The sequence below is a fragment of the Melanostigma gelatinosum genome (assembly GCF_949748355.1).
Source record: "Melanostigma gelatinosum genome assembly, chromosome: 20".
NCBI classification, from domain to species: Eukaryota; Metazoa; Chordata; class Actinopteri; order Perciformes; family Zoarcidae; genus Melanostigma; species Melanostigma gelatinosum.
Genome location: NC_136653.1, coordinates 2,022,959 through 2,040,458, shown reverse-complemented (window position 1 = coordinate 2,040,458; position 17,500 = coordinate 2,022,959). Strand labels below are relative to the sequence as shown.

At 42.5% G+C, this 17,500-nt stretch overlaps 1 protein-coding gene across 1 annotated transcript in view; it reads right to left on the bottom strand.

Moving 5' to 3' along the window:
- Window positions 1-17,500, bottom strand: part of cubn (cubilin (intrinsic factor-cobalamin receptor)) — a gene marked incomplete at both ends in the record, with an annotated part of 74,257 nt that overhangs the window by 45,388 nt on the left and 11,369 nt on the right. The window contains 17 exons of the mRNA XM_079292131.1: window positions 1-152; window positions 984-1,144; window positions 2,172-2,361; window positions 3,612-3,742; window positions 4,352-4,577; window positions 5,146-5,311; window positions 5,800-5,975; window positions 8,375-8,531; window positions 10,065-10,255; window positions 11,368-11,530; window positions 11,737-11,918; window positions 12,453-12,687; window positions 13,189-13,307; window positions 13,546-13,738; window positions 15,077-15,201; window positions 16,057-16,152; window positions 17,140-17,271. The exon at window positions 1-152 is cut by the window's left edge and continues 30 nt beyond it. Of these exons, the coding sequence (XP_079148257.1) occupies window positions 1-152; window positions 984-1,144; window positions 2,172-2,361; window positions 3,612-3,742; window positions 4,352-4,577; window positions 5,146-5,311; window positions 5,800-5,975; window positions 8,375-8,531; window positions 10,065-10,255; window positions 11,368-11,530; window positions 11,737-11,918; window positions 12,453-12,687; window positions 13,189-13,307; window positions 13,546-13,738; window positions 15,077-15,201; window positions 16,057-16,152; window positions 17,140-17,271 (2,795 nt within the window). The remainder of the gene's footprint in view (window positions 153-983; window positions 1,145-2,171; window positions 2,362-3,611; window positions 3,743-4,351; window positions 4,578-5,145; window positions 5,312-5,799; window positions 5,976-8,374; window positions 8,532-10,064; window positions 10,256-11,367; window positions 11,531-11,736; window positions 11,919-12,452; window positions 12,688-13,188; window positions 13,308-13,545; window positions 13,739-15,076; window positions 15,202-16,056; window positions 16,153-17,139; window positions 17,272-17,500) is intronic.

Below are 17,500 nucleotides of genomic sequence, written 5' to 3'. Positions count from 1 at the left end.
GGACTCCAGGTGGAAATCAGGGAAAGAGAGGAGGAGCTGGCTGCCCTGGTTAGTCCTGATGTTCCAGTAGCACTCAGCATTAGTGTGGTAGGGCAACGGGTAGTTAGGGGAGGAAAATCCTCCAGAGGTCGTTGTCAGCAACCCTCCACAGCCTTGGAAATAGGAATGAAATCAAGTACAATGTGCAAAACGTAATCCAAAGAACCAAAGCTGAAAAGTGGTGTAAAGGGCATGATTGTTTCAACTTCATACAAAAAAGATTGTAATTTTACAAAATGTGTGTATATTCTGTAACATGTGAAGTCCAGCTATAATCACAAGTCCTCCTTTTTGGTCAATCTAATTTGACAAATGTATTGTGAATGTGTTTTATTGTTATTAAAAGGAAAAAAGGGCCTTTGGCTACAGTGAGACGGCATAAGCCCATATGCACTGGAAGCCGTCGACACATTTTTGTAAGCAGTGCTGCTGAAAACTAAGAACTCTGCCATCAAGCATAAAGTGACAGATGCAGAGATGTTTTAAAGCTGTACAGCTTATACAGTTGACCTGCTGATAACTCCTAGCATGCAAACTGACATTAACACAGTTCTTTTCCCTGGTCAACGTTTGTTCAACAAAGTGTAACATAAGACTTATACATTAGAAAGAGACGTTTATTACTTTTATATTCGTTAGCATTAATTCTTATACAATTCATATTCTGACGTTTGTATTTAATCTTTTTTGTTGTAATTTTACTTATCTTCATTGACATTAGCCTGAATGAAAATAAAAATGTGCAATTTAAGTTCAGTTGGAATAATATAACACGAATGATTCATTTCCACAAAGTTATAACATTGAGAGTATACTTGATGAAGTACACATGAATAGGGTCTAAAACGGTCTCAAATTCCAGGTGGTTGTGGTCATGACTTACTTTCTCTGCTTAATGTGGCTACAAGAAGATAAGCTAACATTAAAAAAGATGAACCACTCACCAGTCTGTGTGCCATCCCAGTGGGCAGTGAATCCACCAAGCGTGACGGTGCTGTCTGAGTGGAATCTAACCCAAAGACGATTGCTGTGGGATACCAGGAGTGGAGGCCCCTGAGAGGCACAGAACTTACCAATCAAGGGAGACGTCTCATAGCCACCGTCCCTGCGAAAGATGGTGGACGTTTAAAATGTGAGTGGTCATATTGGACAAACAAAGACAGATGTGTCTCCTGTGTACACGCACAGTGGGGAGTGTCCGGTAGATGAGTGTTTAAGACACATACCCGTCACAACAGCTGTTTGATTTATGGTCGTTTCACTGCCCCCTGTCCCTGACTGCCCCACCCGCTAGCTCACCTGTTCACACTTCCGCCATCGGCCCGGCAGTTTATCTACATACTCTAATGGCAGTTCTTGAAATAGGCACAAAATGCAATCCATAGTTTTGTGTAGAAATTGCAACAAACCAAACCACAACACTTTGATAAACACTGGTCTTGGGTCTTGGGCTTGTTGGACCCATCCACCTCCCTCTATAAGTGGTCTTTTTGATACTCAATACTACGTCACTTGCTCTGACCGTTGCTTAATCACGTGGATGCTTTTAATTAATGTGTCCACCACAAAAAAGGATCATAATTGACTTTCCATTTCATTGTTTTCGTCCTGAGTGAGACAAAAATGGACATTTTGTGTCTATGTAGAAAAAACACAATATTGCATTTCGTGACGATTTCATGACGTGCCATGATACTGGGCAGAGTATATGTCTCCATCTGCTCCCTGTCTTAGGTGTCTCATTAAGCCTTCCAGATATTTGGCCTGCCTGTTACCGACCTGCATGTCTCTCTGCCGGTACCTTGGAATCGAATCGCTGCGTGGTTAACTCTGCCTGGTTTCTAGTTTCCTCCTGTCTTTTGACAGCGAGTAAAGACTTAGTAAAAAGAGTAAAAACGTTGAACTTTATCTGCTCGGTCTCTGAACATGACAACTTACTTGATTCTGTAGTGTTACCAAAGTCAACAAACCAAAATCAGTGAGCCTTCCTTATACGTCAGTAAATAATTAAAATGGCTGTGGAGGAACTTCAGTCGCATGCAAATGGGACGTCAAAAGCTATGTCTATGATGCTGACACAAGGTCTTCTTCTCCAAAGACAGACAGATTCTACAACCTTAATTTATCCTTACCTGATCTCAACAAAGTCAAAGTTGCAAGAAGGAGGGGAGCCCTCCAGCTCAAAGTTGCTGAAGTTCAGCATAATCTGCATGTTGACTTGCACTATAATCTTGAAGACGCAGTCTCTATTGTTGGGGTAGTGGTCAGGGTAGTTGGGTGAACTAAAGGAGCCTGTAGAGGAGGTGAAGGTCTCACCGCAGTCTGATGAGAGAAAAACGTTTAAGCACGTACTTGTAATACGTAGTTCCTAGTTTTCATTGTATCCAAATAAAAATACACTGTACAGAGTGAAATGGAGGTTGGTTCTCTAAAATGTGGGTTTTTGGATTGAAAACATTTTCCATTCATTTGAAGGAGCAGGGTGTGGGATTTAAAGGAATTAATTAGCAGAAATGGAATATAATATTCATAACTATGTTTTTACAAGTGTATCATCGGCTGAAACTCGGACTCGTTGGAAGGTTGGCACCCATGACTCATTTTTCAGTGTCATTTGACGTGCAGTATGAGGGGCCTCACAACTCCAGATTAATAGCCTGATTGATTAGCGATCTGTCAGTCAGATGATCGGTTGGATTTCTGTCAGGTGTCTTGTAGTTGCTCTTCCACATTTCCGTCACGGCTGCTGTCAAAAGATTTGTTCTACACTCTATTAACAACAGTTCTATACATGTTGTGGCTGTGATGTGATAGAAAACTGAACTTGACATTGTGGCCCATCAATTGATCGATACAGTGTGAGGATAAAAGCTGCAGATATCAGCGAAAAGGACGATTAAAATGTGTAGTGAGAGTTAACACGACATACAAGATGAAATAAAATGCAGTGTCGGCCAGTTTAAGTATATTTAGTGAATAGAACAAATAAATCCTCACAATATATGAAAATATAAATTAATATGGATAAAGATGTGCAAAGGTTCTTGCATGAGGCCGACTGTGTATGCCCGGTCAACCCTATCCAACACAATTCATGTCAACTGACTGCTTATTGCAAGCGATTACAAACGTATACATACTCATATATAACATTGCTCTGTATCACGATGTTGGCCAATCCCATGATTTGTAAGTAATTTATCAGACATGAATAAATGATTCCCATTAAAAAGTAATCTTTCAGGAATGTTTATCATAAGGCGGTAAAATGCAAGATGACGTTGAATTTCCGTTCCTGGTGAGGAGGTTGTATTATTTTTTGCTGCAGTGCTAGTTTCAGTCCGAACACAACCTTATTGACAAAAAGGGACAAACGTAAATATCCTAATACCCACTTCACACAGACAAGGTGAATGAGTTTTATGAGCCGCAGGTCACAGCATTATCTCCATGCTGGTGTGGCATGCAAATGAGCTAGTTAAATCTTGTAGTGGAACGTGGGCTTGTGAGTATTTTTGCTGTTATTTTGCTGAACGATATTCACTAAAAACTGAAAAAAGACAATGGTGTACCTGTGGTGGCATTGATTGAGACATAGCTGGAAGAGAATCCCTCGGTGCCTAAACTTGAGTCCGACACAAACAGCAGGGTCAGCAGGCTGTCAGTACTGGTGATGGAAGGAGGCACTGAACGTCCACAGTACCTGCACATACAAAGCACCCAAATCTCTTAAGTACAACAAATATTTGACACTTCGCAAAGTTCACTTCGCAAAGAAAATGATTGTTGTATTCCATGCTGTTGTAATAGTGTTGTGGTTAGATGAGTCACCGCGAGTGAGGTTGGGATTCTTTTAACTGACAGTTATATCAGCTAAACGAACCTGTACACATGACATCTATTGCACTTCTGTCCATCCTGGGAGAGGGATCCCTCCTCTAAGGTCTCTTCCTCTTTTCTCCCCGTTAAAGGGTTTTTTGGGGGAGTTTTTCCTGTTCTGATGTAACGGCTCCGAGACAGAGGATGTCATATGTGTACAGATTGTAAAGCCCTCTGAGGCAAATTTGTGATTTTGGGCTTCACAAAAATAAATTGAATTGAATTGAATTGAACCGCGGCTGGCCGAATCTGAGTTCGCCAGTCGGGTTTCTGTGTGATAGAGAAACAGTTCCTGTATTTTACTGCGGCGGTGAGGATCTGCCTTGCTTTGAGTGTCCCCTTTTTCTCTTATTTTCTTTGCCTTTTTGTTTGACGAAGGGCTTAGCAAAGTGTTAAGTATGTATTTTATGTGTCTCATAAATGTATCATGTACCTGCCAATCTTGGTTCCGGTCTGTACAGTGCCATTGTCGTACACCTCCAGGTAATCAAAGTTACAGTTGAGGTGGTACTCCAGGTTGAAGGAGTCGAACGACAGCCGAACCAGGTTGCCTGGGGTAACACTGATGTACCAGGTACAGTTGGCACCATGGGGGTAGTTGTTGGGGTGGCCAGGGCTTGTGATGGTGCCTAAAGGACTGGTCAGGGTATCACCACAGCCTGGTACAAAAATACCAAAATACTAATATTCATCATTTTTGCATTCATCTGCTTAGAAGTCTGCAGTACTGTGTCCAAGACTTGAGTTATAAGGTTCAACTAGCTATATTTAAAGCAATGTGTTTATTCAACTCTATGCTATACATAACAAAATATTCTAAGATCATATGCCCACCCACTGGCTTCGGAAGCTTTAAACTACATTTTACACTCTTTTTACAGGGAATGCTGCTGGCTACAGGGATTCCCACCAGACTTCTTTCAGTGGTTTATTTCTGTCAGACTCAAAGAGGACTGTTTGAGATGATCCCTGTTCTTTTTTTTTTGGAACACTGTAGGAAGATTTTGCTTCTTGCTGATTAATAACAGTAAGATCTAAAATACTCAAACAATCAAACCACAAAAGTATAAGGATAAAAGGTGTGCGCTGCAACATTTTGTTAACATGTTTGCGACTACTACTACTACTACTAATAATAATAATCATTGGTGACATACAAGAAATTAGTTCTTAACATAGGAGGCCAGTCAGAATGGAAAACCTTTGCAAATTATAGATATGTCTCACCCTCCAAGGCAGAGTCATAGGCTGCTTCAAATCCATGGTTGCTGACAGAGGAGTCTGTCTTAAAGCGGATGTACATCGATCTCTGTGTGGACTGGAGCCTGGGGGGAATGTCAGCTCCACAAAATGTCCCCAGAAGAGTAGAGCTAGATGTGGAGCCATCCCTCACCTGGAAGAAGACACATGCATCATTATACCTGACCCACGATGCTCAATCTATCCACCCATAATGTGTGTGTTGAAAAAAGGAAAAAATTTGATTTTACGTTTTAGTGGCATAACACAAAAGCCCCTATGGCAACACAAATTGTGACATCAAAGAAAACTTTTCGGATATGCTTTGTGCCACTGTGTAGCCTGGTATTCTTTCAGCTCCTGGAGAGCTGCTACCATATTATTGTACTGCATTTCATAGCAGCAATAAGAGTACCATAATTGCATGCTTTTTATCATCATAACCATTACCAACAATTAAAATGACAATAGAAAATGTAATAATAATAACAATATGATGAAGAAGTGATGAAGAATGGTGTGGCTGTTATTCTGTATTCAGTTGGAAAGTAAAACATTTGCGCAAAAGAATGTTTTGTAGAAGTCAGTTTTATATTTTGGTCCAAGAGCTTGATTTACATGAAAATTGTAACATTTGTTTACCTCAACAAAGTCAAAACCGCAGGAGCTTCCCTCAACGTCAAATGACAGGAAGTTGAGTGTGACCACATAGCCCTCTGGCTGGTTAATAACCCACTCACAGACCTTATTGTGGGGATAGGCATTGGGGTGGTAGGGAGAGCGTAGCTGCCCAGTCCCAGAGAAAATACCTCCACAACCTGGGTAGAGAAAGGGTTAATGGCGGGTCAGTTGCTAATGCTTTGACTTCTGTATGGATATGAGATAATTCCTTCATCATGATTTACTGGTGTTCCTCATTTTTACTGTCAAACATTACTTGTCTGAAACAAATATCAAAGACTGAATATTTCGATGACTATATATCCTGAATACACTAGTATGTAGTATGAATACCCAGTAGTTACTCCAAGAATTTGTCAATTTACTTAATTTGAAATCCTTCTTAAAAAAAATTGTATACGAGCTATAACCTAATGCTACCAATATCAAGGAATTATATAAGCAAATTTAGAACACCTGAACATGAAAACACAGCTAGTCTGTCTGGACACTGGTCAGCCAGGACCCTACAGCTGTGTAGCAATATGTCGCAGACCTAATCCCCCACCAAGATGAGGTTTATTTCATCCACCTGGACTCTCTGTAGATATCAGTGCAGGAGGGTGCAGGGAGGGAAGTGTGCCACTGCATCCTTGCCCAATGGGGAGAATATCTCTTTTTCAGTAACAGTGAGCTGTTTCCTTGGCGGCAACGAGAGATTGGTACCGGTTTGGCACAGCTAATGCGAAAGCACCATCAGTCCCCTACATCCTTCCATTCACCAGGTAATAATCCCTCCCTGAAGGGCTGATCCGATGATCCTTTACCCACTCCCACATGGTCTTAGTCTCCCATGCTTTTTGGGAATGAAGAAGTAACGTGAACCCAGCCCACTAATCTTCTGCTTCACCACCCTGATGGCCTTTTGCCAGGAGAACGTAGATCTCCGCAGCCAGAACCACCCTGTATTGAGGGTCTGCTACCAATGAAAAAGTGGCTGACTTTGTCAGTGGGAGTTAGCACAGACACTACAAACAACCGAGTCATGGTGAAAACAACCCAGGGGACCCGCCCAAGGGTTTCTTGGGAAAGACGCTGTGGAAGTGGGGGGTCTGCGTTCTTTCTTCCAACCACGTTTAGCTCTCACCTGAAGCCACTGAAGCCAGCTGGTGTGGCCAGTCTGTGGAGCTGTCGATACAAACTGTTCACAGCCTTGCCAACATCTCTTATATGCACCACTAGTGTGTTGGGCCTGCTGGAGCATCTCATTTGCATATGGCCCAGACAAGGCAGATGCCACCACAGGCAGCATAAGCAGACAGGTCATGTCTTCCCTTTTCAGCCGTGACTGAGACAGCCAGAGGTAGCACCTCAACATCCTGCTCCTTTCTCCAGTTTAGCTAGGGGCAAGGATACATGCAGCACCTTAACAGATGATTTTAGATGATCGAAACTTTCTGCACCATTTGAAAGGCATTGTTTGCCAAACTGGCCAGCCTCCCCATTATCAAAATGGAAGGTCCCATTGCCCCGCTCAGCTGGCATTTAAATGTAATAGTAATCGAGTAATAACCCGGTGATAGAGTGGAGGTGGTTGATCCTTCTCTTCCTCTACCAGCTTTGCAACCACACAAACCTGACCTAGGGGGCGGTCTTCACCCTCTGAGCCAGAACACATCAATTTCCTCAACATCAGACAAATCCGACATGGGGCCTACCAGATCCAGCACCTCCACCCCTAATAAGGCATAAGTGGGTCCTGGGTAGTGTCCCTTGCCCCACAGAATGAATGAATGAATGAATGAATTTTATTTATATAGCGCTTTTCACAGACAGTACTATCACAAAGTGCTTAACAGAGCAGACATTTAAAAGCATAAAAAACACAATGTGACCCTAGGGTCAATAAATTATCTACACAGAGTGAATAAAAAATGTTAAAGAATAAAATAAAAATAAAATAAAAATGTAAAACAAATTTTAAGAGCAGGTCTAGGACATGGGTTTACTTTTACACAAACGCCAGCCTAAACAGGTGGGTTTTTAGCTGGCTTTTAAAAGTATCCACAGTATCTGCGAGGCGTAGAGTTGCAGGCAGAGCATTCCAGAGCCTCGGGGCCACTGCCTCAAAGGCTCGGTCACCACGGGTCTTAAATCGTGTGCGTGGGACTGACAGAAGACCTAGAGCGTTTGACCTGAGAGTGGCCATTGCAAACCATTTCCTGACAGCCACACCCAGGATATGAAAGGATTCCAAACCACTACCCTTAGCAGCTCAGCCTGCTGCAGCTGCCCAATGAGACTGGGTGTTAACGAGAAAATGTCAGAGGCCTAGCCTCCCTCAATCTAGTTTATGGGTCTTGACTGGCCATGTGTGCATGGCCCAGACCTATGCAATGCACACAGTGATCATGACTATCATCCATTGGCATCGTTATCCCACAGCCCAAACACATATGGCTCACTGGGCATGCCATTTTCTCAAAACATATATAACATAACAAACAACACATAAACATGACATCATATCACATAGAATAAATGTGTGGCATCTCACCAACGGTATAGACTGCCCTGAAACCAGCCCGGCTGACTGAGCTGTCGGACCTGAAACGGATCCACAGGAAGTTGGTGGACGACTGAACGGGCGCTGGCAGGGAGCTCCCACAGTACTTCCCTATCAGAGGATCAGTCTCCATTCTGCCATCACGAACCTGGAATGAAAGGGGATGAAAGCAGAGGTAGGAGAAGTGGGTTAAAGGCAGTGTACATTTTGTCAACTAAAACTATGCCAAACAATATTTGTTGACAACCTATTTTTCACGATGAAAACAATACGGAACCTAAATGAAGAGTAATCTTTGAAAATTTGAATTATGTCAAAATCTAATGTAACAAAAAATGTAAGAATAATGTTAAAGATTGACGCATGCATCTGCAGAACTGTCGCTCTTGATTCGTAAAACGATTTCCTCCACTGCACAAAACTTTCTCTTGTTCAGAAGTTGACTTGTCTGCTTGACGTATTGCACATTCAAGACATCTCGCATTCAGCAACATTATATCTCTGTTATCTGGCGTTTCTGGTTCTTGGAAGAAAAATATTCATGGAATTGCTATTGTAAGAAATTAGTGAATTCCAGGATGGCTGTCAACCCTTTCAATCTGACAGTCTTCCTTTTGCAGTACTGGTTCTCCCATGCCTCTCTTCCCTCCCCATTATACAGCCTGGGTCTCCAGCAGAGTGATGTAGGTGTTGGCTTTCAGAAGAGACCGGTGGAGCAGCGAGGCAAAGCTCTGCTCCTGCCAGAGGAGGAAATGCTGCAGCCAGGCGCAGACTGCTTCATCTCCCACTCGAGCTCTGACTGCAGGTCCAAGGTGGCAGTGACTCCAGATCTGGGTCTATCCTCAGGAGTGAAGCCAGACCTTGGTCTGTCCTCTGAAGTAAGTTTTTGTTGGGCTGGACTCTGCTAGAGGCCCCACTAGAGTCCGAGCTGAGGGAGTTTCTATTGAACCTGCATGATTTAGTCTAATATCATCGGAATCCAACCTGTTGGCGCCGATGACGAGTATTAAGAATAACTATATAGAAAAGACAATCTTCTCTCTGAGGGTCTTATTTACTGACATATAGAGGCATCCGGATTAAACTAAGACTGTTTCAGAACCAGTTAACAAATCCTCACAGACTGCAATGCTGACAGGCCAAGTTTATACACAACTTACTGGCTACAGCTTATACACTTGTAGGAAATATAGTGCCAGCCAAGCCATCATAACGAGTACACTTTCATTTTAGTGGATCACTGTCAAAATATTTCAACTGTTTTCCTCCAACATCTGCATGATTTATGTTCTCTCTTTTATTGGTTAGGGAAAGAATGTGGTCTTGATGGACTATTGCAAAGTCATTGCTGACTTGAAGCATGAGCTGGGATGTGTTGCACATCATGTGTAGACTTTTTCAATTTTAAACCAAAGTCAAATTCTTCCCAAACCTTAACCATTGCTTTCAGTGGCATGAATCTGACAAATAGGTGGGGCACAGGAAAATAACCCAAGTTAGGCTGGAAGAAGCATTGTTGGTGAAGAAAATCACAGAAGCAGTTATGTTTTAAAAATGTAATTTATAAAGCAGAGTGTTTCTTCATGTATTTAGCAAGATATGGGGTTGAACTATTTATTAGTTATTCAAGAACATTTTGAGAAATGAACAAGAATGTCATTAATTCATAAACAAGTCCTACCTCCACATAGTCAAAAGTGCAGCTGCTGTGACTCTCCAGGTTCAAGTGAGTGAAGTTGAGGGCCACCTTTTCACCCACTGGCAACCTGATCAAATATATACACTGGCGATTGTGGGCATAGTCGTTGGGCCAGTTGGGTGATATGATGATGCCCTCACTGTCAGTGAAGGTACCACCACAGCCAGGGTCACCTAAGATACAACACATCCCAGGGTAAGGAGCTCCGTAACCAACAAGTGTTTCGTTTCAGCTTTCCAGCAGAGGACAGGACTGTTCTTTTTCCCTGGGCCTTGAACTTAGTGCTCACTGTGCCCTCCCTTACCGGCCGTCTGCGGTGATGACTGCAGTCCACCACCACATAGTAATAGATCTTATATTTATTTGTACTTATATACAAGAGCAACTGGAACGTAATAGTTTTTAAGTGTTCCTGATTCTGAAGACATTGGTCCTGTCTTGTTATATTGCTCCTGTAGGAAATTTGAGTGTAGAACTGTTTGTTAAGAAGTTATAATAGAAGTGTTTAATGATTCATATTTAAGAATTCATAATTAGTCATAATCAGAAGTGTTTTGGAAATACATAATTAGGATAATCATAAAAGTGTTTTAGGATTAGTAGCTAGAAGAGTATCTTAGTAGAATTTGTAGACGTGAAGCTTTTGCCAAAAGTTGCAAAGTCTTATCTTTTATATAGAATGTTTATCATAGAAGGGTTAAGCCATAACAGACAGTCATTGAATGTATTAAGAGTAAGGGTTAGGGACAGAGAGACTTCTAGACAGGCAATTATAGATCACACCCGTGCGAGGGTCCTGCGAGGAGGAGAAGGTTGAAGTTAGCCAATAGGAATTGAGATAGACAAAAGGGGAGGGGTTTCGAACTGTATGTGGGTGGTTTAATCAAAGTCTTTTTCTCTTCTCGGGACTCTTCTCTTCTCTTCCAGGGGACACACGTGTCTTCTGAGAAGCTGAGGGGAGTTTTTTGCACGGGGTTTTCGTTTGTTTTATTGTTTTATATTCCATAGAAGTAGTGTACTTCACTGTATACTTGTATTTGCTTCAGTAAATTCCTTTTAATTGTAAACCAGTTTTGGCAGCGTTATTACGATGCGGCGCAGCTGAAGACTGCTGCACCGCGTGCGTACCGGCTCGCTCTCACGGTGGGGCTGAATCGGGCTCCCACACTCCCAAGGTAAAGATTAATCATAATCTTCCAATAAATGTCATGTGAGACAGTTATGTAATGTGTTAAATGATGACATGGTGTACACACTGTCTTACTTGGTATGCACAGTTTCTTACTTGGTGATGTTGTGTATGTAATGTGGAAGCCTCGGTCAGAGACACTAAAGTCGGAGTGGAAGTGGATCCATGCAGATGGACCAGTGGTCTGCAGAGGGGGCGGTGATGCAGTACTGCAGTACTTCCCCAGAACTGGGTCTTCAGGTAGAAGACCATCCCGGATCTACAATATTTGGCCGCAAAAGACAATAAATGGAGAAAGAATTGCATTAGGCTTGTTGCATGAAGTGGAATCACCAGGGGCATACAGTGCACACACCTGACAAAATACAAACAACTGTGCCTGTGTTACAGCTTCTCTGTATAGGCAACCAGGTAAACGTTAAACGTGATTGTTTTGTTCATTGTACCCAATCCAGCATTTCTCACCTCCAGGAAGTCAAAGTTGCAATCAGGGTGCTGCTCCAGACTGAGAGTCCCAAATGCAAAGGTAATGAGCAGGCTGGGCTCCACTGTCACCGCCCAATAGCAGTCTCGGCTAGGAGGGTAGTTTCCAGGGTAGCCAGGTGAGTTGATGTTGCCGTAGTTGGCAGTTAGTTCGCCTCCACACACTAAGATGACAACAGATTGACTTTGACCTTCAAAACTCTTTGTGAGATGCAACACTAAAACTTTTGAGCAGCTTGCTGACATTTACAAATGGGGCTCAGTGGTTAAAGCCAAAGCCACATTACTATAATTACTGTCATTACTGTCATTACAGGTTTAGGTAGTACAGTAGGCAGAGTAGTTGATATTTGTTGTTTTCTTCTTTGAATTGTCTTGTGTTAGTCACCGTTTTTTGTTTGTCTCCTGTTCTGTTTCAGAAAGCAGGTTTAATAAACTCTGAGGCTAAGCCCGGCCTCTGAGGTGACTAACCCTGAGATGGGAAACTCGTTTTTCGGTTACAGAAAACTGATCAGAGTTTGTTCACTCTGAGTTTAGCCCGTGAGTGGAAAAAGAAAAAAAGCCATTCTCAATAGAGCACCGCCTCCACAATCCACCATGCAAACATGTAAATAAAAGTCAGTGTCTATAAGCGGAAGTAAGTTCAAACTTTGAAGGATTACTCATTAACCAAACCAGAGCAGATGAAACACCCCTACCTGGGTCCTCAGACTGCCAAGCAACTGTGAAGCCACCCGCACTGACAGAATGGTCCGAGCGAAACCAGAAATACAGGGAATTGTGGGAGCTGAAGAGCTCCTGTGGGTTATTTTGGCCGCAGTATTTTCCAATCATGTAAGCAGAGGCACTGTCTCCATCATGAATCTGAAGGAAGTCATAGTTGCAGTTGGCGCTGCTCTCCAGATCAAAGAAAGGAAAGGTAATATGCAGAATCTAAAGGAGAGGGAACACAAAAGTCAAAGGCTCTCAGTCAATCTGCCACATTTCAATATAGTCACATCCACCAATGACGATCTCTTTCTCTTTTAGCTGGTTGTTTTGGTATCAGAGCACAGAAGCTGCTCTGCTCTGATCACATGGCATGGCCTGTCCAGCACACAAGGTTCAGTGAACATCCAGCAGCTACACCACAGTCAGCAGTTGGGGAAGACTAAACCAGAACTGCAAGACCCCGATCAGTTATTGATGTAGCTCCCTGATTGTTAGACAGGTAAGCATTCACTTAAACAATTAGCCACCAAATGTATTGTTCACACAAGCCAATGTAGCGCTTCCAGGGCCGTTACTGTGAAAAGGAAAGTGATCTCAGCCGAGCTTACAACACCGTGATCCCTGCAGAGGACGTCCTCTGGACCTTACAACTACCTGTCCAGAATGACATGACAAAAGGAAAGTCAAGTGAGAGTAAATGAGAGCAACAGGACTGCAGCTGACCTTGTTAGGTTCAATGCGAATCACCCAGGCACAGCTGACCTGGTGATCATATTCATCATGACCTGGGGTGTTGGGATGACTGAAGGAACCAGCAGGGCCAGTCAGGTAACCTCCACACACTGTCAACACACATACATAGATTCATGCAAACAGATTACAGTTTAGTGAAATTTAACAATAAGGTCTATTAGGACAGTGCCCACAGTTTTCATCCAGTCCCTTAACTCCTTCATGTGTCTCTGCACATCCATTCTACTCTTCTTTTCCTTGCCTCTCTCCACCTCCTTATGGCCCATCCCTCCTTACTTCTTCCCTTCACCTCCCGTCCTTTATCTTTCCAGTCCCTCCACATCTTACCTTGCTGTGAGCTCTGACAGAGTGGACCAGTCCACTGGGCAGTGCAAGTACATGTGAATCCATTCATGCCGTCGGTGCAGGTTCCTCCATTCTGACATGGGTTGCTTAAGCATTCATTGATATTCTGGTCACAATTTGTTCCTCCCCAGCCAGAGTTGCAATTGCAGATGTATCCAGAAGCCGAGGTGGTGGCCTGTGACAGCAGTAGTGCACTATCAGACATCGTGAATTTGTTTATACAAGAGGTTTCACATCGTTCAGTCCTCTTTTCCAGTTAAAGGCCCACGGTTTTGAAATACCCTGTTGGAGCCATTTTCGTATTGTGTTCATTATGTATACATAAAGTAATATGTGTTTAAGTGTGTCTAATTCACCTTTTTGTACAGTAGGTTGTACATGCAATACAGGGAAAATACAAATAGGTGAATCAGTAATCACAGAGCAGGTGTGTTGTGTACTGGTTTTATCAGGTACAGGCGTACCTGTATCCGTCAGGTTTATCATAAGCCAATTGTTTGGTTGTATATGCAGGTTATTCATTGATATAAAGATCACCGTCAACACTGTGGTTGGACTTGACGGTGTCCAAATAAATACATTGAGTAACTTTATTGCTATACGGACGTTTGGAAACGGTATAGCAGCCCCTCAGTGGCTTCAAGTCAAGCCTCTACAACCCTGACATGAAAATAAAGAGGCAAAACTATGGCTCACACTGAGCTGCATCGCGTTGTATTCTTAATTGTTATCATTCATTGTTGTTTCAATTACTGTTCGTCTATGTTTGTGTTATGCCGGTTTGTCTCTATGCTTATATAGTTGTATATCTTAAAAACCTAACCAGGGACAAGGACTGCATATTAGCATATCACATGACAGCTTGCACAAACATGTCTGCGTGTTTTCAGGTCCACCCTTTCAGCCGACAAACTACTAGATGGCGTGTGCATATCAACTCTCAATTCGGCAAGGACGGGGATCGACAGCACAGCTTCTCCACTTGGTCTCAGCAGGGTAAGCTCAGTTCTGTCAACGCCTGCTCTCTGTAATCATTTACATTGTGCTTCGATACAATAAGCTCATCTGACAGCTTACAGTCAGAATAATTACAGCCAGGTAAAATGGGGTATTGATATTTAAAGGTTAAGACATTTAAGCACAACTCACAAATATAAACATAATATATTTTAAAAGATGAATCCACTTTTGGTGCTGTGGTGAGTTTTTCTGGCAGCAAGCGACTGTATGCAACAGTATGGCTCATTTTACAGATATTAACAATTAAGCCTGAGGAAGAAGAGGAAGAGGAAGAAGATATATCTGGCTTTGGATATACACACACACACGACTTGTTAGTGGGATACATTTATTTTAGGATTTGGGCATTTCATGGAATTTGTTGACTATAATAAAATATAGAATATTACCAGCCATATCTTTTAAAATGAGTGATTGCAGATGAAGTTAGAGAAATCTTTCTCATAACAGCCACACTTTATCCAGTCATATCTGAGCAGCTGAACACACTCACCACACACTGTCCGTTGACGCAGGGGCTGTTGGTCTGACAGATGTTGCTCGTCTGGATGCAGCCAGTCGGTCCATAACCACTGCCTGTGTAGCCTGGAGGGCAGGTACATACAGGGAGGTTGGTGCCTGGTGGAGAAGAAAGGTGCATGGTCATGTCCCACAGTTATCTCTATTAATATAAGATCCGACCTGAGCGACAATCAAATGTCAGCACAAAGCTGGCGGCTCAAGAGTAAAGTATTTCCAACTCAGATCCAGAAGGAGCAATGTGGTCATAGACCAGTGGATCTGCTCTTTACTCTTGTTAGGTTACTAGAGGGGTCATGGGACTTTGAACATCCAGTCTACATGTGTATGTGTGGACTTGGAGAAGGAGTATAGTGTACGAGCCTTATACTCTAAAGTGTTGAATGCTGCATTCAGCAACATATCATATCAATATTCTAAACTTTAAAAAGCCAACCATGAATAGAATAACTTGGGGACATGTGGTGCATTTTCTCTGCTGAATTCACAAAATCATATTTTGCTTTACTGTGATCTGCTTTCTGTTACAATGCAGAGTATAGTGACGGTATGAGCCCCTGAAGGTTAGCTAACAATGGCTCTATTGAAAGACTGTTCCACCATTGGTAGCTATGACGATCCACCTCTATTCTCTTCCTTAAAAAGTGACATATTGACATAACTTAATTTCATAAACAATATTCACCTTTTTTTTACCTGTGCACACACAAAAGCCATCTTTGTAATGTAGCTGTTTTGTTCTTATACAAGGAAATAATTAAATTAAATTAACATTGGGAAAGAATTATGATTTTCAGTCTTCTCCATCTTTAGCTAATCTAGAAAACACATGACTTACCTTTTCTGATTCCTGGCTCCCCTCCCTTGAATCCTTGAGGAATTATCTTTTATCAGTTCTACCACAAATAATAGTCCCTAGATGATGAAGACGAAATCATGTATGTTTGTTGTTACCTGGGCTGGAGGAGCAAGTGGCTGATGGGTAACAGCCTCCATTGTTGTTAGCGCAGAGATCGCTCTGGGTACATCTTCTCCCATCCCCCTCGTAGCCTGCACAAATACAAGATAGATTGTGGCACATGTGTGGTGGTTGTTTGATTCCTGAGTGAATCTGAGATAGTAAAAGACACCGTCATTAAGAAGTCTGACTGGAGTACGCTCGTCTTGACTCCTCTTTTAGTTCACTAAACACATTACTTTACCACTGCACAGACAGTCACCAGCAGGGGAGTGACCTCTGGGTTGTTGTAGTGGAGGGCGAGACTTTTTTCTCTGTGAAACCCAGACACATTACCCAATGTAGAGCTCCAACAAGGGCTTGGTGATATGCTTGAAATTAATATTTTGTTTTCTATATTTTTCCATCAATACTTAATGGAAATTCTTCAATGAGATGCAGTATTCAGATAATGGTTGTGTCTAAAATCCTCGCCCCATAATCAAATAAGGGTAGGTAAAAATGATACTATGGCTCGTTGTTCAGAAAGGGTGAAGGAAGGAGATGGAAACTTGTGGGCATATGTGGCTTAAAGAGGTTAAGGAAGGGATGACTTTGTTAGATGGTGGCAGTAAGTAATGGTTGCATTAGTAGGGGATCAATTCATCATGCAATGTATAATAAACATAGAACAACAACATGTCATTCTTCTTGACCACCAGAGGCGTATATGTAAAACTTACAGATCCAGAACATGCATGTTGCCCATAGACCGACAAAGTTATACGTATGACCAGGGAGACACAGGCGCCCTGATAAAGGTTTCTGTGCAAGTTATGTACACTGGTCACGTTTACTAGCATTAGCTCTTTATCGGCTACGCCAGAATCCCCATAGCTGATCACTTGGAGTTGTTATCCATCCTCTGCACTTCTAAAAAAAGATGAGAAAGATGCTTGAGTCACTGAGGTCACATGGGACTTTGTCGGTATAAGGTCTCGACCTCCTGCGCATGATGGACAACCAGATATCACATACCGTCTCTGGAGGGTCACAGAGAATTCATAGCACGGTAGTTACACTGGTAACTCCCCTCATACCTGGAGGGCAGGGACCACAGTGGAAGGAGCCCATGGTGTTCAGGCATTGCACCACAGGAGTGGAGGAGCAGCCGCCATTATTCATCAAACATTCGTCCACATCCCGACAGCTGTAGCCGTTGCCTTGCCAACCTGAGACATATTAGAGGGCATTCCGATTATAAGCCACATTCACATGCACAGCTATAAACACACAGTGGCAATTCACACATTCACACAAGTACAAATGTAATGTGGCAAGTCCAACGCATGTATGTAGTTCGTTGTTTTGTTCAATTTGTTGTCCGGTTGTAGAGTAGCAACCAGTGATACCATCAGGAAAAGGGCTGGAGCAGGATCAATACAGTACTAATAGGATGAA